The sequence below is a fragment of the Castor canadensis genome, chromosome 17, assembly GCF_047511655.1.
Source record: "Castor canadensis chromosome 17, mCasCan1.hap1v2, whole genome shotgun sequence".
NCBI classification, from domain to species: domain Eukaryota; kingdom Metazoa; phylum Chordata; class Mammalia; order Rodentia; family Castoridae; genus Castor; species Castor canadensis.
The window spans coordinates 62,389,426-62,410,551 of record NC_133402.1 but is presented as its reverse complement, the minus strand read 5'-3'; the positions used below and the strand labels follow the sequence as shown (position 1 = coordinate 62,410,551).

The window sequence follows — 21,126 nt, the reverse complement described above, 5'->3', positions numbered from 1 at the left end:
CAAGGGACTGCCATCAGATACATGTTCTGCTGGGAATCACGTACTTCCTGCAGAGGCCAACTAAGAGCCCCTCGTCCATGGTTATCTACCACAGTCTGGGAGAAACTGCTCCTTCTGTTGCTTTCTACATCCAGGCTAAATAAAGATTTAGCTCCTCAACTTTACAAAACCTTCTTCTTTCCAGTGTTCTAACTCTTGCATTTATGATTTGCAGCCTTTCACAATGTTAACAGCTTTCTTTAGGGCCTCACAACTCTTAGTGTATATTACTGCAGTCTGTGATCTTCCCAGAATGCTCACTGAAACACATTGCTTTGTTTTTTTTGTTTTGTTTTGTTTTGTTTTGTTTTTTTATTGTTTTATTATACATATGTGCATACAAGGCTTGGGTCATTTCTCCCCCCTGCCCTCACCCCCTCCCTTACCACCCACTCCGTCCCCTCCTTCTCCCCCCCACCCCCTCGATACCGGGCAGAAACTATTTTGCCCTTATTTCTAACTTTGTTGTAGAGAGAGTAGAAGCAATAATAGGAAGGAACAAGGGTTTCTGCTGGTTGAGATAAGGATAGCTATACAGGGTGTTGACTCGCATTGATTTCCTGTGCATGTGTGTTACCTTCTAGGTTAATTCTTCTTGATCTCACCTTTTCTCTAGTACCTGGTCCCCTTTTCCTATTGGCCTCAGTTGCTTTTAAGGTATCTGCTTTAGTTTCTCTGCGTTGAGGGCAACAAATGCTAGCTAATTTTTTAGGTGTCTTACCTATCCTCACCCCTCCCTTGTGTGCTCTCGCTTTTATCATGTGCTCAAAGAACACATTGCTTTGTGAAAATTAAGACTCCTTCCAAGTATTCTTCATACCTTTAGGATTAGGGCGGGACTCTGGGAAGTATACAAGGCCTGTTCTAATCAAGTGCTCTTACCTCTTCAGCTTTTGTGTTTATCTCACAATTGCTTTAGCTTCAGCTAAGACTAGACTACAGATGCTTAACTTAGGGCTGAATCGTATCCCAGTAAACCCACCATAAGCTGAAAAGATTAAGACCAAACACCATAACTCAGCAACGCAATATAAAATGTCCCCCTCTTGTTTTTGGTGTTGCTTTCCATGGTGTCAATTACCTGAGGTCAACATCTGTCTGGAAATATTAAATAGACAATCACAGAAATAAAAATTTGCAAGCTCCAAGTAACTTTTATTGCAGTATATTTTTATAATTGTTCTCTGTTATTATTATTGTTAATCATTGACTTCGTCTTATTTATGAGTTAGCTTTTACCGTGGGTATGCACGTGTAGAAAAATACCTGGGGTATACAGCATTTGATGGTCCACAGTTTCAAGCGTCCATGGGGCCTTGAAACACGCTCCCCGCAGAGGAGGGGCTGCACACATTGTCTACTAGCAACCGTTTACCCTCACGATCACATGGGGACTGGGAAATAGCTTGCTGCCACTGCCCTACATCACAAGGAAGGATCGTATGCCAACTGAAAAGATCAAAATTCAAAGAAAGTTTTCTGTTCAATGCTTTTATACCATCGAAAAGTCAGAAAAATTTTAAGTGGAAACCCTCAAAAGTCAGAGGCTATGTGTGCTTTCTTTTCTCCCAACAAAAATTATTGCTGCTTCTCCTAGAATGTCCCTCACTAAATTCTCTGCCAGAAAAATTTCTGTTCCGTAAATGTAATTCCTATTTCCCGCTGTTAACTTCTCTTGCTGTGCTCTCCTGTGTTTTCCTGTCTTCAGGAAGATCTAGGAGACTCCTGTGTCCATCTTCTGCAATACCCATGCATTCTGTGTTACAGCACTTAGCACAGCAGGATATCATTTTACATTGTTGGTTTCCTCACGTCTTACGAACTTTTTGTTGTTTGGATTTTTTCAGACAAAGTCTCACTATATAACCCAGGCTGGCTTCAAACGTGCAATCCTCCTGGCTCCACTTCCCAAATGCTGGGATTGCAGGCATGAAACACCACACCCTGATGACTTTGAATTTTTTAACCCAGAAGTTTTGATTTATTTATGATTGTTATTCTAGCTCATCTACATATATCTTCAATTCCCTGCACTCTAATTATAAAAGGAATGAGTAAATGGATGTGTGAAATGAGTTCTACATGAAATGAATCAGTTTCCTTTTTAGAATTTCTCATTAGTAAAAGGAGGTGAGAGAGAAAATTACAAATGGATTTGTACCTAAACATAGTTGGTGAACTCTAAATGCAGATTATTTTTTTTAGAAAATAGAAATTATTCTTTAATGAAATTGTTCTTCAGTGGACCCTCCTTTTCTTCTAGGGTGATGTTCACCAGGCACTTATTATGCTTCAGAAGGGTGTGGAATTGTGTTTTCCTGAGAACAAATCCCCAACTGAGAGCAAGCACATGCTGATCCATGGTCGAGCTACGCTGCTAGTGGGCCGATTCATGGAAGAAACTGCTAACTTTGAAAGCAATGCGATTATGAAAAAATATAAGGCAAGTATATGAATGGTATAATCTCACTTAGAAACACTATGAATCTATTTTGTTTTTCAAATGGAATAAAATGATTTTCAAAGTAGATGTGGAAGAGCACATAGTAGTCAGGAAACTGACTTTTTTGCTGAGTAAAAAATGAGGATGTAGAATTATCACAAAGTAAATATACTCATGAAACTGCCTAACAGGTCAAGAAATAGCTATTACTGTCTGCAACATCAAAGTTTAACACTTTAAATTAATACAACTAAATTTAAAATTTTCACAACTTAAAATGACCTGTGTCTGGAATCCAGTAAACAAAATCACTGTTGAGTCAAAGTAGTGGCACAGACACTACTAATCTTCAGATCTAAGCAGTGTTGAATTCTGAGCAAGAAACATAGAGCCCAGGCTGTGATCACTTGCTTACAAAAAGATCATGCTACCTAAGAAACTAACTTTGCTTCGTATCAAAAACGATGTTATAGCTGGGCATGGCAACGCATGCCTGTAATCCCAGGTACTACAATGTAAACATGGCATTTCCTTACAAATTGACCAGAGGCTTAATGCAGTCTTCATCAAATCCTAACAGGTAATCAAGAATTAGAATTTAAAATTTATGTGGAAATGCAAAAGCTGAGAATAGCTAAAACATTTTTGTCTGTCTTTCACCTTTATTTTTTATTTTCACTTTGAATTAATCATAAAATTAAAAATTAAGTTGCAAAATAGCGGAGAGAATTTCTATATGTATCCTGCACCAAGTTTCTCCTAATTTTAGCGTTTTACACAATCATGCAGCAATTACCAGAACTATAGTTCTCTTAGCTATTTGCAGACCCTATTCAGTCTTCTGTCTTGTTTATTTTTCTGTCCAGGATCCCATACAGCACTACTTGTCACATTTCTTTAGTGTGTCCCAATCCCTCCACAACACTGTTTTCAATGCTGTATGAGGTTGGGTGCAGGCAGACAATAGATGGCACAATCAAAACAGGTAATAGAGAGTTGAATGAAGAACTAGTTAAAGAAAGTCAACCGAGGATGGTGGAACTCCCTCATGGCTAGCAGTAGCAGGGTGTCATTGCCACTTGTACACTGAAAGGAGCAGGAGGAGTGAGCATTATTGTAGGAAGGGAGCACTGGACCAGAACTTGACCCTAGGGGAAGAAACAGAGCTACTATCAACTGTAGGAAACCAGAGGTAAACAGCCTTCACCTCACTCCTCTTCTGTCCTCTCTCAGTTTCCTAAACCTCACAGGAAGCCAGGGGGCAAACCTACCCATTGATATAAATCACAATGTTGATCTTCTGGGGCCCTGAGCAGTGGAACAGGATGAAGGGTGACAAGTATATCTGTAGGGGTAAGCTTAGAATAATTGGCATACATAGCAAGACTTACTATAAAGGTGTATTCGTACAAGGTTAGATAAACCAGTGGAACAGAACAACAGAGCCCAGACAGGTTCCAGATGGTATTGTAGGACAGTTTTTTAACTAAGTGGTGTTGTGTCATTGGATATTTTACAATGAAAAAAAACTCAAACTTGGTCCTTTCTTTACACCATAAACAAAAATGAGTTTTAGCTAGATTTTTAGGCTAGGCCAGGACTTCTTAAACCAACCAAAAACACTAACCATAAGAGAAACAATAACCTCTTTTCTTGAGAAGATAGTGTTTTACATCAGAGGCAAGCCACAAATTATAAGGGGTTGGTTACACATAGAAATGATAGGAGACCCATCCAGATAACAGTGTGCCCTAGCATGTCACCATGGGGCAGGTGCTGGAGGTGGACTCAGGGCCTTGCACATGCTAGGCGGGCACTCTGCCACTGAGCTACATCTCCAGTCTAAGAATGTTTATAGCAGCGTTATTTCTAGGTTTTATGCTGGAAGTGGCCAGTAATAGAAAGGGTAGATTTGAGCATGTTGCTAGGAGGGGATATTACATAGCAAACTAGTTACACACAGCACCTGGGACAAGTTATGGGCCTCAGATTCTTATCCTCAGCATCCATTCAGATGCTACTCCCCAGCACCATGTAAGGTGTCCCTAGGTGAGGGTCCTGCATTCTTTTACAGGACGTGACCTTGTTCCTGCCAGAGTGGGAGGATGGGCATTTCTACCTTGCGAAGTACTACGACAAATTGATGCCCATGGTAACAGACAACAAAATGGAAAAGCAAGGCGATCTCATCCGGTATATAGTTCTTCATTTTGGAAGGTGAGTTTGAGCTGCGTGCTTGCCAGTGAACTATCAGCATATTCATATGTCATTCATTTTCTGCCTCACCGTCGATTCAGCCCATCAGCTTGAATGGGATGTACTTTTTTCTTTATACAATTTCTTTTCACTTTTAAAAGCATTTTGTTAAATGAAGTATAGTCTATGCACATACTTTTAAATATTCAACAGTACCAAGAACACATAATGAAAATTAGGTGTCCTTCTGTTTGGGCCCTCATCTCTAGAGTCCTCATCTATAAAATTTCAGAAGGCTCTAAACCTAATATATTTAATATTAAATTTAATCATAATTGGATATTTTCTTCTAGTCTATTTCCATAAGAAGAAGTAGGAAAATGATCTTGGCATTAGACAGTAGAAAGAGCTTGTTCTTGGTAGCAGGTGAAATGTAACTTTCAATTTCATATGCCAGTATGTCATAGTCAAATAGTATATTGTGGTCTTGCATATTGTTTATATTTTCACAAAGTATCAGTTCCTAAGAAGCAGTAATGGCATGCCATACACTGTCCTTATTATACTTCTGTCCTTGCCTTACACCCAAAGCTGTCTTACTTAAGAGCATAAATGTGTTAGAGCTGTGACTTCTCAGTTAAATGCTCCCTCTCAGGAATTAAGACAATATCTGTCTATCCCATAGTGGGATTAGAATAGCAAGATTTAGCCAAGCTTTTTTACCTGAAATTTTGTAAGCACTGAACCAAATTGAAATTGCATCAGTAATATATTTCCTTTTTGTAATTATTAATGTATTTCCTCATTAACAATTATAAATATTGACATTATTAATGGCTTGATATGAGGGAGAATTACTGGCCTTGTTGGCATTTTGAAAGGGAATCATAAACTGGACAATTGTTAAATGCATTTTTCTTCTCTAAAATGAATGGTAGCTTTTGGGCTGGTATAGGGTTTGAACACAGGGCCTCGAACTTGCTAGATAAGCCCTCTATCACTTGAGCCACACTTGAGCAGTCTCTGTGTGTGTGTGTGTGTGTGTGTGTGTGATGCAGATGGAACCTGGGGCCTTCCACATGCTATGTGTGTACTTCACTGCTGAACCACGTCCCCAGTCCAGTGAAAGCCCTTTTTATGTGCTCTTTAGTTTTAGTATGTATCACGTGCCTTTGTGTTGAAAATGCATTTAATATATAGTTTTAGGGTGAGATTTTTAAAAGTATACATCAAGGAAGTAAGGCTGTTATAGGACCTCTTTTTTTCTTTCATTCTTTTCATTTCCTTTTTTGAGAGAACGTCTTGCTACATGGCCCAGGCTGGCCTCTCAATCCTACCAAACTGCCTCAGCCTACCAAGTGCTGGGATTACAGGTGTATATCACTATGCTTGGCTTTTAGAACCTATTTCTATATATAGGAGTAAATGTTAGCTTTTGAGACATCCTTATCTGAATAACTGAAGCTATCTCGGCTCACTGGGTTATTACTGACTGATTCATTATCAATGTTTGTCCTCAAGGAGCTACAGCTTATTTAAGGAGAGAAACCTAAGTACATAAAATATTTAAATAATGGTGCATAATAGAACCTGTGAGCAGTTATCAAAATGAATGGCAGTGAAACCAACAAAGTAAAAATGACTTCAGGCAAATCCGAGGTCAGAACTCAAGTTCTTGCCTTCATTGATTTCAAAAGTTCTTCGTTGCACTGCTTTGCTACAGAGGTCTGGTAGGCCTTGTAAAGAAGGTGTGATAAGCCGGGCAGTAGTAGCTCATGCCTGTAATCCTAGCTAATCAGGAGGCAGAGATCAGGAAGATCACAGTTGTAAGCCAGCCCAGGCAAATAGTTCACAAGACCCTATCTCAAAAACCCCTTCACAAAAATAGGGCTGTGGAGTGGCTTGGGCGAATTTGGAACTTGGACAATTTTTTGGCTCTGGCAATACCAGATCACTGATAGATGAAGTAAGGCAAAAGAAAGAAGAGCCAAACTAACCTCCTAGGAAGAAATAGCAATCCTAAGGGTTTGTCTGAAGGCCATATCTAACTGAAGAGGTATTTAAGCCTTAAGTCGTATAACCTAAAAGAAGAGCTCTCTGCTAATGTTTCCTGTCCATACAATTGCAGGTCTCTGCAGTATGGAAACCAGTTCATCTATCAGTCCATGCCACGGATGTTATCCCTCTGGCTTGACTTTGGTGCTAAGGCGTACGAGTGGGAGAAAGGTATGTGAAAATTTTTAGAGGCTAGCTTCATGGCCACACTTCTCAGCAAGGCCTGATTGAGTGTTGCTCTAGCTCCTGTGACAGAAGGGTCACGTGGGTAGGAGAAAGGATATCTTTGTTGGTGTGTGAAAAGAGGTGTCCCTTTTATAGGAAGATTTTCAAATATATATTGTATGAAGTATACCTTTGTGAATAATATTTACTTTTTTGCATAATATATTTGATGCTATTTTCTCAGAACCCCTGAGACCACTTTTTATTTTTGTTTTAAAATCCTGTGGTTTCCTCTGCATTTCTTGAAGTCTGATTTAAGGGACAGTAATCACCAATATACACTTTTTTCTTTTTTTAAGATTTCTCACTTTAATCTGAATTAAGACTTTAAAAAAACAGCTTTTTGTAGTTTTTCCAAATAGAACAGACTGCAGTAAGTCACCAGGTCTAAACACCACACCAGTGTTGGCTAGCTAAGAAAATAAATAGAACCTATAAATTTAATAGTGAAAAAGTTTTTTAAGGGAATAGGAAGAATTATAACTTTGGTATAAAGTTATGTTTGGCTTGACAATCTCAATTTACTAAAAGCTAGGAATAAATTTGATAATTAAAAGGTTATAAAAGTGTGAACAAGAAACTAAATGTGGGAAAAGACAAATCACAGACTTGTAAAGTAGTTGTAATTCAGGTCATTGAATACTGCTCATTTCTAGACAAACTCAACACGTATTGAAAGGTGTTAGTTTAAGCCAATAATACCCTAAAAGTTACGAGGGACTATGAAAACTAATGACTGTCGGCCCTCAATGTTTTCCCTACTTGGTCAGAGTCAACTATCTTTCCACAAATTAACAGGAGACCTAGTTTTACGCACGACAATAATGTATTTTAAGAATTTTTGTTCTGTGCAATGAACTGATGTTTTTCCTTTGCTATTTTTTAACTGAATTTTTTTCTAGCTGGCCGTTCTGATCGTGTCCAAATGAGAAACGACTTGGCTAAAATTAATAAGGTTATCACAGAGCACACAAATCAGTTAGCTCCATATCAATTTTTGACTGCTTTTTCACAATTGATCTCTCGGATTTGTCATTCTTATGATGAAGTTTTTATTGTCTTGATGGAAATAATAGCCAAAGTGTTTCTGGCCTATCCTCAGCAAGCAATGTGGATGATGACAGCCGTGTCAAAGGTAATTTATTAATCACTCTGTCTTTACCAATTTATGTGGCCCTGGTTATTTGAAGCTTATATGGCGGTACAAGTTCCAGGTTCTGGCCTATATTAGGTTAGTAATTTTAAATATTTTATAAAAGAGAAGTTATAGCATATTATAATTAGTATATTTATAGCCGTTATACCTCATTTTAATATTTGGTATATTTGTCATATAAAATGAAGTGACTGCAATATAAAAGATCAAAGAATCCAGCAGGTGTTTTATGAAGTCTACTAACCCATTTTTTCCAAGTGCTTTAATCCAAAATATCTGAACTATTAATACTAGAAAACTTTATGCATTACTAGTGGGCATGAATAAATTGATCCATATATTTAATAAGTAAATATCTTATAGAATTAAGAAAATACAAAGATAAAATGAAAATGAAAATTCAGGCCTCTGCCACTCATTTATACTGTGTTCTAATTTCATATGTATATTTTATAAGCATATTTTAACTAAGTAGAGTGACATTGACATATTTCATTTATCGCTTAAATATTAAGTAATTAGATATTAAATAAATTAGTTCTATTTAACGTTAAATAAATTAATGCTTTTAACTGTTCTTTGAAGACACGTTTTTAGTAATTGTATAAAATTCTAAAATAGCTCTCTGTAATTTACCTTTCAGTTGATCACTAAGGTTATTTCCTTTTTAAGCTGTTGCACTAATCTAGACAAACCTGTGTTTATTCTCATTCCTGAGTGTTTCTTCACATAGATCCCAAGAAGGGACTTTACCAGATCCTAGGATAGCACCATATTGATGGCATGGCAGAATTGGTTCCTGGAAATTTATATTAGAATAAGCTCACATCTTAAGTACTTTTTATGTTGATTTTTGTCAGTCAGAAGTTTTGCTACTTCCTTGAAGTCTTACGTATGGTCGTATTTAACTCTTTTTTATGACAGTCTTCTTATCCCATGCGTGTGAACAGATGTAAGGAGATTCTTAATAAAGCGATCCTTATGAAAAAATCTTTAGAAAAATTTGTGGGAGATGCAACTCGCCTAACAGACAAGCTTCTAGAATTGTGCAACAAACCGGTACTGTCATATATCTTATTGTTTATAACTAACCAATGTTAGATAATTTGACATAAAACTTATATGTAGTTTGAGCTGACTTTTTTCATTTGGTCAATTAAATAAATTTCTAAAATTTATGGACATACATTACACATCGAAATGTGTCAAATTGTATACTTTAAATATGTATGATTTATCTTTTTGCTGTTACTGTTGATGGTGTGCTAAGATTGAACCAAAGCTTTGAGTCTGGGCTGTAACACTGCACTATGTCACCTACTCCCCAGTATAATTTATCTTAACAAAGCTGCCCTAAAATTTATAACAATAGCTCTCCCCCATAGGTCATCTAAAGTTTTAATGTGAATTTTCTGAGGACAAATTATTCATGTTTTTCAGAAGTAATTTTAAGTAGAAGATATGAACTCAGTCATAAAAACATAAGGATATAAAATACATCCTTTAAAGTAGTCTTTAAAGATGTTATTTAAGTAGTCTCTGTGATTCTGTCATCTTTAAACTTTAAGCCCATACACATTCATCTGCATGTATTATGATAGGAAAGAAGATTGGAGACTCAGTGCTTTTTGTCTTGATTTGAGTTCGCAGGTTGGGTGTTGAACATCACATGCTAGGCAAGTGCTCTGCCACCGAGCCACATCCCAGCCCTTGATTTTTATTTATCAGCATACATTTCGATGTCTGTAAAGGCGAGCGCTGTGTAAGGGAACAATGGTGAATACATGTTCTTTTGCCTCCTGTAGTTTTATAGGAATTGAGCAAATGCTTATCATGTGGAGTAATAAGTACTGTTTTCAGTATACTTGTGGCTGAAGTCAGAACATAGTTACAAGGGTGCCTTACTGCTTCTACCTAAGGAGTTGGAGGGAAAAACCTGAAGAATGTGTAGGAAAGAAGAAAGTATGTTGTTATAAAAAGGGAGAGACTCTTGATAAGGTAAACAGCTAGATCTAACTGGACAAATATGCAGTCTATTAGCTGTTTTTAGGTAAAAAGATAGAGACTACCCTATTTCACTCCTTCCTTTCATGAATAAACTGATCTCCAAGGTCAGTCTGCTTTTGCAGTCTCCGTTAACTCTATTTGACCTCTGTTGCACTTGACATTACCAAAACCAGTTATGATGCCAGCCAACATTTATTAATCACAGACCCTGTTGTAAGTGCTTTCCATGTGCACGTACCTTATCTGAAACCTTCCTGGCAAGTTATGTGTAGGGAGTGAGAATTTTCCATGATTTTTAAAGGTGCATGTACTTTATATTGGCTATCACAGCTGAGGGTAGTCTGTTGGGGTAGTCCCCAGTCAAGCAAGTGACTGCTTCTATGGTGAAATGCATTACTCTTTATACTAAGTGAGACGCTCGGGGTCGTTTTGCTGCCAGATGAGATGAGGTAGCAAGAAAGCGTGGCTTTCCAATGTCTAATAAAGGACCATAGGCCTCTGTTTTCTTCTTCAGTCATCAGGCACTACAAGGATGGTAGGTACTGTTGTTGGCAGAAGGCAGAGGTTAAAATGAGATGGTTAGATAGACTTAGGAGACTACACGGTGCTAAGCCCTTGTAATTAAGGTAGGAATTAAAGGGAAATGTTTGTTGTGATTGAAGTTAGCCATCTTAAATGTGCTGCTTCTATTTTTCAGGTTGATGGAAGTAGCTCCACGTTGAGCATGAGTACTCATTTTAAAATGCTTAAAAAGCTGGTGGAAGAAGCAACGTTCAGTGAAATCCTCATTCCTTTGCAATCAGTCATGATACCTACTCTTCCATCAATTCTGGGTGCCCATGCTAATCACGAGCCGTTTCCTGGGCACTGGGCCTATATTGCAGGCTTCGATGACATGGTGAGCTTTTTGTTTATTTATTTCTATATTTACTTTGTGCAGTGCGTTTGTTCTCATTATTTTTATTAGCAAATGCAAAGATTTCATTGTGACACTTCCCGACAAGCGTATAATGTACTTTGATCAGATCCAACCCTCTGTTACCCTCATCCCCCTTTCCCTTTATTGAACAGTTTAAAAATGGGTTTATTATTCTATTTTCATGCACGCATAGAAAGCACTTCAGTCATATTCACCTCTCTTTTCACCTCCTAAACTCACTTTCATATGAAGCTAAAATTCCAAGTGAATTTTATCTGCAAAGAAAAACATGACTTTAGATATAGAGAAGTAAAGCTGTCTTGTGCTACTGGTACAAATTGCATGGTAAGAATCATGCCTTCAGCCTGGTGTGACTTTTCCCATGTTAATATTGTTTTAGCATGACTGTAATCTCTTTGTCACAGTTTGATTTTTCTGTATTTTCTTTTGTCCTGAAAATGGAAAAGAGAAGGAACGTAACAGAGTTTTATTTCTTGGGAAGAACCAAATTCCAGCTAGTAAGAGCCTGATTTTTAAATATGAAATGTGGTTTTAAACATATACACATATATGTGTGTTTGAGTGTATTTTTTTTTTCTTTGCCACACTGGGGGGTTGAACTCAGTGTTGCACTTCGTAGGCAGGCACTCTACCACTTGAGATACCCTGCCAGCCCCATAAATATTATTTCAAACAAATGGTGCTAGAGTACTTCTGAGTAAACACTTTTGAAAACTGTTATTTCCACGGCTCAGGACATTTTTAAACTACTCTCAGACCCATTTACAAACCACATGATGCACTGTTATTTTTCCCTTATTTATTGGCCGTATTGGGGAATTGAACTCAAGGCCTTGCATTTCCTAGGCAAGTGCTCTACCACTTGAGCCACACCTCAGCCCTTTATGGCATAGTTATTTTTCAGACAGGGTTTCACACTTTTTGCCAGGTCTGGCCTCTGCCTGAGATACTCTGTGTCTCCCAGGTAACTGGGATTACAGTTGTTCACCATCATGCCAAGTTTCTCTCAGGTAGGATCTCACTAATTCTTTTTGCCTGGGCTGGCCTGAAACTGTGATCCTTCTGTCTCAGCCTCCCAAGTAACTGGGATTACAGGCATAAGCCACCATGTGTAGTCTGCAGTATTATTATAGTCATGCTTTGTTTTTAACTTAAGCAGTGTTGTTCACTTTACTTACTTAACCTCATTAAATACACTTGATTTTGTTGAAGTTTCTTTGGCCAAAAATCAAAATTTTTTTTTGATTGATAAACATTTCTTACCATTAGGAATGGAGTCTTGAGACTGAAGAAAGGTTCTAAAAAAGATTTTTTAAAATCTTAAATTTTGTGACTGCTTTGAAGGGAACTGCCTAAATTTGCATGTGAAAGTACTTGTTTTGCTGATTATGTAATCTTTTTATTTCACAGCCCATTCCTAATGGGGGAAGTGTGTCCCTGCTATAGGTAACCATTCTCTTTTAGTTCCTAGATAGTTAAGATAAAAGAGATTGTTAAAATACAGTTTACAGGGGCTGAGGATATAGCTCAGGGATAAAGCACAAGGCCCTGGGTTCGATCCCCAGCACTGTGTGTGTGTGTGTGTGTGTGTGTGTGTACACATGTTAGCTGCGTAACATAGATTATTATATTCACTCTATGTTATAGAACTCAATACTTATAATACATAAACATTTAAATAACAACTTTGTCCTTAATTTAAACATAAAATTCATTTAGGTGGAAATTCTTGCTTCTCTTCAAAAACCAAAGAAGATCTCTTTGAAAGGGTCAGATGGAAAGCTTTACATCATGATGTGTAAGCCAAAAGATGACCTGAGAAAGGACTGCAGACTAATGGAGTTCAATTCTTTGATCAATAAGGTTTGGAAATCATTCGCTTTTATTTTAGAATTACCAGTATTACTATCAAGGTGATAGGGGCTTCTAGTGTGACATAGATCACTCTTCAGAAAAAAAAAAAAAAAGTCTGACTTTTTCATTTCCACACATACATGTGGCATAAAATTTACCATTTTAGCCATTTTTAAATGTATGGTTCAGCGGCATTAAGTACGTTCACATTGTTGTATAACCACCACCACCAGCATACTACCATCACCACCACCACCTTCACCACCACCTCCACCACCACCACCTCCGCCACCATCACCATCACCACCACCACCACCGTCGCCTTCCAGAACTTTTTTTATCTTCCCAAATTGAAACTGCATCTATTACACAACAACCTCTATTTCTTCTTCCCCTCAGCTTCATCAACCACAATTCTACTTTCTGTCTCCATTAATTTCACCTCTCTGGGTATGTTGTGTAAGTGGAATCTTACAGTATTTGTCCTTTTGTGCCTGGCGTATTTCACTTGGCATTATGTCTTCAAGGTTTAAAATTTCCTTCCTTTTAAAACAATAATATTCCAGTTAAAGAAAATTGTACATTTTCTTTATCCATTTGTCATATAGCTGAACACTCCTATTGCTCTCACACTTAGGCTCTGGTAAGTGTTGATGCTCTGGATATACATATATCTGTCACAGTCCCTGTTTTCAGTCTTTTACCTATATATATACAGAATTAAAATTGCCTGTTTGGCTTAAATTTTAGCAAATAAAAATATGTTTATAGAAGAAAATATAAGACATTAATGATGGAAATTGTTCTGTTTATGATCAAATTATGTATCATATGTGTACGATTTATCATACTTATTTGGTTTTCTGTTTTGCTGCTAGAAAAATGTCAGGTTCTATTTTCACCAGCTTAGTTCAGAGGTAACCATTATCATGTTTTCAGTTCTGTTGGTATTTAATATCTTCTAAAAGATGGTAAGAGTAATTTTATGGAAGGCTTATTATAAGCCAGGCATGGTAGCATTCCTATAATCCCAGCACTTGGGAGACTGAGGCAGGAAGACCTTGAGTTCTAGCCAGCCTGTGCTACATAGTGAGACCCTGTCCACCCGCCTCCATAAAGGTTTATTGGAAATGTTTGATCACATATTTTGAAGTATTCTTCAGACAGACATTTACAGTTGTATAGCATATGTTTTTCCCCATTGGCAAACATTAAATAATCCTGGAGAATGATGAAGCTATTATTTTTCTATAAGCCTTTGTTCTGTCTTCCTATCCCCTCCCCTCATTTCACTAGTTCCTCTTTCATTGGCAGGAAAAGGTTTTGGCCTTTTCACATAGAAAACTTAGCAACAGATGAGAATGTTGTTGTTTTTAAAGATATTTGTGGGCTGGGGATGTATGCAACTCAGTGGTAGAGTACCAAGGCCCTGTGCTCATGCCCCCAAACCAAAAATAAATAAATAAATAAGCTGTAGTTTATGTTTGGTTTAGCCAAAAGTAATTTTTAAAAAAAAAGGTAATTTAAGAATTAATTCTACATTTGAATTTCATTTCAAAGGTTGAATGATCAAAAGGATTATTTTTCATCTGAAATGTTGCGTGGTGCCTTAATCCCCTGACTGGTAACCCATTGGGCTGTTCTTCACAGCTACTTGAGCATTTTTCTGTTCGTGTCAAGTGGCCTGCCTTTAGTTTGAATGAGCTCTATTACTGTTAAGATATTTCATTGCTATGATCTCTCATTAACATGGGCAAATAAAACAATGTGATTGTGAAAAAGTAACACCTTACAATGTTAAATTTATAAGTACAGTATTTCAAACACAATATCCTGTCACATTAAGAGTGGATAATTTTAAAGAGTTTCAGCAGGCACTTGTGAGGCCTGGAAGTAGATCAGGACACTATCCTAGCAGTCCCCAACCTTTCGGAAGGATACTCTCACACCACATTGTAAGCCTCCATGTCCTTTCTTCTGTGAAATGAACAAGACATTTGAGCCCTCATTTAGAACTTTTAATTCGATCCTATTTTTAAATTTTTGTGTATTTTTTTTAATAGTGCTTAAGAAAAGACGCAGAATCTCGTAGAAGAGAACTTCACATCCGAACATATGCGGTTATTCCCCTGAATGATGAGTGTGGTATCATTGAATGGGTGAACAACACTGCTGGCCTGAGACCTATTCTGACCAAGATATATAAGGAGAAGGGTACTAAGTTCTTTCTTCTAACTACATCACATGACAAGGCTAGTTACAAACATGTATAATAGGGACGTAATTGTTTTTAACATGTGTCATAGTGAAATTTCCAGATTCTATATGCAGAAGCAATTACATTTTCCCTTCCTTCCTTCTTTCCTTACTTCCTCCCTTCATTCTTTTCTTCCCTCCTTCCTTCCTTGTGTTTTGAACCTTTTCTTATCTTCATTATAAAAGGATTTGAGGTAGCTTACAATATATAAATGAAAACTTTTTTCTGAGATATTGGATGGCAGTTCTGAAACCAGGTCAGGTTTATTGGCCTTTAGCAAATAAGTAAATACTTGTAGCTAAGGAGAGCTAGTTTTCTTACCATAGAGAAAGTAAAGTATTTGGTTGGAATAAGAGGTCCCACTGTCCAAACCTGTGACAATGTGAACAAAAAAATGGTGATAGGAATTGGTTATAACCCGTGAAATAAAGGCACATACATTTGTGCTGTTGTAAACAAATACTCGTGTAAATAAGTAGGGAAGTAGGAACAGCTCTTTTCTTACAGTAGAATTACAATGGGTAAATGTAGAAAAATGGAAACAATAGAAAGTCATCAATTACCAAATACCATAGTAATCATTGTTATGGGCAATGATTACCAATGGGTGCTAAAAGTGGTAGGAAAAGTACGGTGAGAAATAGGTTATTTGCAGAGTCTCAAAGTACTCCCTCGTAAGATACTTACTAATTGTGAAGGGGAAAACACAGTAAGTTTTAAAAATACAGTATCTTTATAAAAGAGAAACAAAAATATAGCTTATCAGAACTCTTAAAAAATGTAAAAAGTAATGAAAGACAAAGACAGAAGTTTCACACATTGATGGTGTCGAGGAGACGTGGCAGCTGAAAAGTGAAATACTGGATTGGATCCTGGATCAGAAAGGGAGTCCTAATGGGACAGTCAGTGACACTTGAATAAGCTCTGAAGGTTAGTTAGTGGAGTAACAATAAAAATATCCTGGTTTGAGTAATAGTATTCTGGTTTCCTAACATTAGGAAAACTGCGTGAGGAACATATGGGAACTCTGCATCATTTCTGCCACTTGGGATTGGGGGTGTACCTCAAGTGGTGGAGCGTTTGCCTTGGATGCACAAGGCCCTGAGTTTGATCCCCAGCACAACAACAACAACAACAACAACAACAAAAAATTAAAAAGTTTAATTTCTGCCACTTTTTTGTAAGTCTAAGATTATTTCTAAATAAAATGATTTGAAATGCATCTATGTAATGCATCAAAAATCAACAGATCAGGTTATCAGAGTAAAGTAGAAAATAAGTATATCAGTTTTATAGGGCTACCATAAATTACCACAAATTAGGTGGGTTTTTGCTACAGAAATTTATTGTGTCACAGTTCTGGAGGCTAGTAATCTAAGATCAAGGTATCGGTAGGACCATGAATTCTCTGAAGGCTCATGTTTCCATATGTTTCTCTTAACTTTTCTGGTGTTCCTTTGTGTGAACACAGATAGGTATGCAACACTTGAGGCTAAATCCTCAAATTATAAGCTCATCCACAAAACTTGTGCATTTGTCAATGATTTAAGATTCTGTGGCTTACCTTAAGAATCATCCATCCTAGCTGACTCACACCTATAATCCTAGCTACTCAGGAAGCAGAGATCAGGAGACTCATGGTTCTAAGCCAGCCCAGACAAAAAGTTCGAGAGGCCCCCATCTCAACAGAAAAAGTTGGGCAGAGTGGCTTGGGCCTGTCATTTCAGCTGCTGTGCAGAATCATGATCCACAGTAGCCTGGGCAAAGAAACGAGACCCTATCTCCAAAATAACCAGGGGAAAAAAGGTGTGGCTCAGGTGGTAGGGTGCCTGCCTGGCAAGAGCAAAGCCCTGAGTTAAAATACTAGAACCCTAGGGAGGAAAAAATAGAATCCGTTATGCTATGATCTTTCATAGGCGATTCTTCGCATAAATTATGTCAGAGCACCAAAGTGGATCTCTTACTGATGGCTCAGTTTGCACCTGTACTATGTCCTGATTAACAAAGATCATGACAGTTTCAGTAAGGGCTCCAGCTGCTTCACAATTCCAACAGCACCATTCACCTTGCAAATCTTCTTAGTCATATGTCCTAGTGTTGTTCAATTAGACAACATACTTTATGGACGTTAATTTTCATTACTAAGAAACAATACTTTTTCCAGGCGCCAGTGGCTCATGACTGTAATCCTAGCTACTCAGGAGGCAGAGATTAGGAGGATCATGGTTCAAAGCCAGCCCAGGCAAATAGTTCTGTGAAACCCTATCTCAAGAAAGGGCTGGTGGAGTGGCTCAAGGTGTAGGCCCTGAATTCAATCCCCAGTATCACAAAAAAAAAAAAGACTGGACTTTTGATAAATATTAAGAGAAAATAATATAATTTATTGTTTCATTATAATATCATATAGTAAGTTTATATATGGATAATTTACTCTTGGTTTTGAATAAAAGTAGACATTCCTGGTCATATTTTAACAAAAATACTTCTGCCCTTTTTCCCATTGGGCTGTGTGCTTACTGGAAATCACTGTGCCTTGCAGGAGTGTATATGACAGGAAAGGAACTTCGTCAGTGTATGCTACCAAAGTCAGCAGCTTTGTCTGAGAAACTTAAAGTATTCCAAGAATTTCTTCTGCCCAGACATCCTCCTGTTTTTCATGAGTGGTTTCTGAGAACATTCCCAGATCCTACATCATGGTAAGTTATCAAGAATATAATACATTGTTACGATTGAACGTTTTATCTGTAATATTTTATGTTGTTTTGCCTCGTCTGCCATAGAAATACTTAGCAGACTGTGTTCCTTAGGTACAGCAGCAGGTCAGCATACTGCCGGTCCACTGCAGTGATGTCGATGGTTGGTTATATCCTGGGGCTTGGAGACCGTCATGGTGAAAACATTCTTTTTGATTCTTTGACTGGTGAATGTGTACATGTGGACTTCAACTGTCTTTTTAATAAGGTATGTGATGTGACTTACTCTAGTCCCAATATTCTTTCCTCAACAATAGACGTCCTTCTTAGACGTACCTATTGGTAACACACTCACAGCTGAGTCAAGTGGAGAGTTCCTTGACTCATTTTTATCCATGGTCCCATAGTACAGCGATTTAGGATAGAGAGAAATTAGAAGAGTGATATAGGAAAAGTAGCACTTAACTCAGATAGAAGTTATCTGAACATGGGCAGATCAGCTCAGTTCACTGAAGCTTAGTTTTAGAAAAATAGAATAATTTAATATGATGATTTCCAAATCTGGCAGCATATCAGGATTACCTGTTTTCTTTTAAAATGGTAGATTACTTTCCCAGCATGTATGAAGCCCTAGGTTCAACCCTGCTAAAGATTAATAGTAGTAATGAATACAAATACCTAGAAAAAATCCCAGGAGATTCAGATCCTAGAGGTCTGGAATGTGGCCTTCAGAGTAAATTAAGACAATTAGACTGATCTACAGGGTGCCTGCACTTTATTCTAATCTTAGAATTCTACAAGGCAGGTTGGTACGGTAGTCCCCCATTTTCTTCATTCACATCTTCTACGGGTTACCTTCTGCTGTCACAGGAAACTGAAAAAGGTCATAGACTTAGTTGAGAACGAATTAGAGATAAACCGCTGGTATAGATCAAATCATCAGCAGAGGAATTTTGGATAATTGATTGGAGGGATAAATGAATCCTAGGAAAGGCAAGTTAGAAAATGTTGGAAAAGAACAACTGGCCTTAGATGGCATCTTTCATTTCCTGTCTGAGGCATATAGCATCTAACTTCTAGGTGTTTTTATCCTCCTTTTAAAGTGAAAGTCCCAAAGAAAAGAAGAAATGCATGAGAATATTTGTTTGTATTTTATATTGTTAAAGACGTTAAAGAAGTTAGACTAAATAACAAATGCATTAATACTCTCTATTAAATATTAAAATAGCATCCACCACACTAACAGGTGAAAGGTGAAACATTTCGTTGTCTAGATCTAACCCAAGATCAAGTTGCAGTTTCAGTTTCCCCAAAGCAAAGGGAGAGTCACATGACTGTCATGATAGGCCTCTAATGTAGTAACAAACACTTGGAAGATGTTTTTGCTCTTTCTAGAGAGTCCAGGCATGAATTTCCAAATTCTTTGAATAAAGATTTTTAAATTCAAACATTGTTACTGTATAATAAAATTAATTTCTTTTAAAGGGAGAAACCTTTGAAGTTCCGGAAATTGTACCATTTCGCCTGACTCACAATATGGTTAATGGCATGGGCCCTATGGGAACAGAGGGTCTTTTTCGGAGAGCGTGTGAAGTGACGCTGCGGCTGATGCGCGATCAGAGAGAGCCTTTAATGAGGTAGTCATCTGCAGTCTGTAAAGAATTTAGCAGTAACCTTGAACTTGAACACTGGTCCCTAGGTGTGTTTTCTTTATACAGAATCCAGTTTGCATTGGCTGAAGCATATTTTTTTTAAAAATAATAGCTTAGGCTATAATTCACATAGCACAAAATTCATTCCTTTAAAAGACCCTAGCTTTGGTTATTTTTGAGATCGGGTCTCACTTTATTTCCAGGCCAGCTTGGCCCATGAGCCTCCTATTCATGCTTCCCTGTGTATCTGGTGACACCATGCCCAGCCATTGGTTGAGATGGGGGTCTCATGAACTTTTTGACTGAGCTGGCCTGAAACTGCGATCCTCCTGATCTCTGCCACCCAAGTAGCTAGGATTACAGGTGGGAGCCACCAGGCCTGGCTCCTGTCCTTTCCCTTTCCTGATGCCCTTGCAGCATAATGATTTTTATTTTTACTTTGTGGATGTATTTATGTACTGATTTCTGGTGCTGAGAATGAAACCCAGGACACTGTGCATGCTAAGAACACACTCTACCACCAACCTGTATCCCCAACCAAACTTGTTTGTTTTTTGTTGTCTTTTTAGACAGGGTCTCTTTATGAAACCCAGGTTGGTCTGGAACTCACAATCCTCCCATCTCAGCCTTCCAACTGCTGGGATTCCAGTACTTAATCAATTTTTTTCTTCTGGTTATGATTAGTGCATTTGATAATCATGTAAAAACAATTGTCTTTTCAAACTCATGAGGATTTTTGTGCACATTTTCTTCTATGCATTCCATAGCTGAGCTCTTGTATTTCAGTCTTTGATCCTCAGTTATTTTGTGCATGTGGTGTGAGGCAGAGGTCCACGTTCATTCTTTTGCATGGGCCTAGTCAGTTGCCTCAGCACCATTTTTTGCAAAGACTATTTTTCCTCCTTTTAATTATCTTGGCATTTTTGTGAAATGGTGAACTGGTTTTCAGCAGTTGTAATAATCTGTATGTCTAACTTCATGGGAGCTGCACATGTTTTCACCATGATAGTTCTGTAATGAATTTTGGAGTCAGGAAGTGTGAGTCCTCCAACTTTGTTCTTCTTTACAGTTGCTTGGGTGTTATGAGTCCCTTGCATTTCCCTTTGAATTTTAATGTAAGCCTGTCAGTTTCTGCAGAAAGCCATCTTGATTTTTGAATAGAAATGGCATTGAATTTGCTAATCAATTTGTAGAATATTGCCATCTTAACAATATTATATTTTCTGACCTTTTAACATAATGTTTTTTCCATTTATTTAAATATTCACTAATTTCTTTTAATGTTCTGTAGTTTTTAATGTGCAAGTCTTATGTTCAACTTTTAAAAATTTTATTCCTTTTGATTTTTTTCTATATGTGACTTTCTTTATTTTTAGATTCTTCATTACTAGTTTATAGAAATGTAACTGATGTTTGCATGTTGATCTTGTGTACTGAAACTCATTTACTAGTTCCAGTAGTAATTTTTCTGGATACCTTAAGGTTGTCTTTCTCCAACAGCCCATCCTGTGAACATAGAGATACTTTTACTTCTTCCTTTCCAATCCCAGTGCCTTTTCTTCTTTTCATTGTCTAAATGTCCTAGTTTGATCAATGTCAAATAGGTGGG

General features: G+C 37.5%; 1 protein-coding gene across 3 annotated transcripts in view; it reads left to right on the top strand.

Moving 5' to 3' along the window:
• The window catches only part of Atr (ATR checkpoint kinase), a 101,483-nt gene that overhangs the window by 64,352 nt on the left and 16,005 nt on the right, over window positions 1-21,126 (top strand). For all 3 annotated transcript variants that reach the window (XM_074059639.1, XM_074059640.1, XM_020184709.2), the window contains 11 exons: window positions 2,303-2,482; window positions 4,557-4,699; window positions 6,807-6,904; window positions 7,861-8,093; window positions 9,039-9,173; window positions 10,819-11,019; window positions 12,781-12,924; window positions 14,979-15,129; window positions 17,712-17,868; window positions 17,980-18,133; window positions 19,351-19,502. In XM_074059639.1, the coding sequence (XP_073915740.1) occupies window positions 2,303-2,482; window positions 4,557-4,699; window positions 6,807-6,904; window positions 7,861-8,093; window positions 9,039-9,173; window positions 10,819-11,019; window positions 12,781-12,924; window positions 14,979-15,129; window positions 17,712-17,868; window positions 17,980-18,133; window positions 19,351-19,502 (1,748 nt within the window). The remainder of the gene's footprint in view (window positions 1-2,302; window positions 2,483-4,556; window positions 4,700-6,806; window positions 6,905-7,860; window positions 8,094-9,038; window positions 9,174-10,818; window positions 11,020-12,780; window positions 12,925-14,978; window positions 15,130-17,711; window positions 17,869-17,979; window positions 18,134-19,350; window positions 19,503-21,126) is intronic.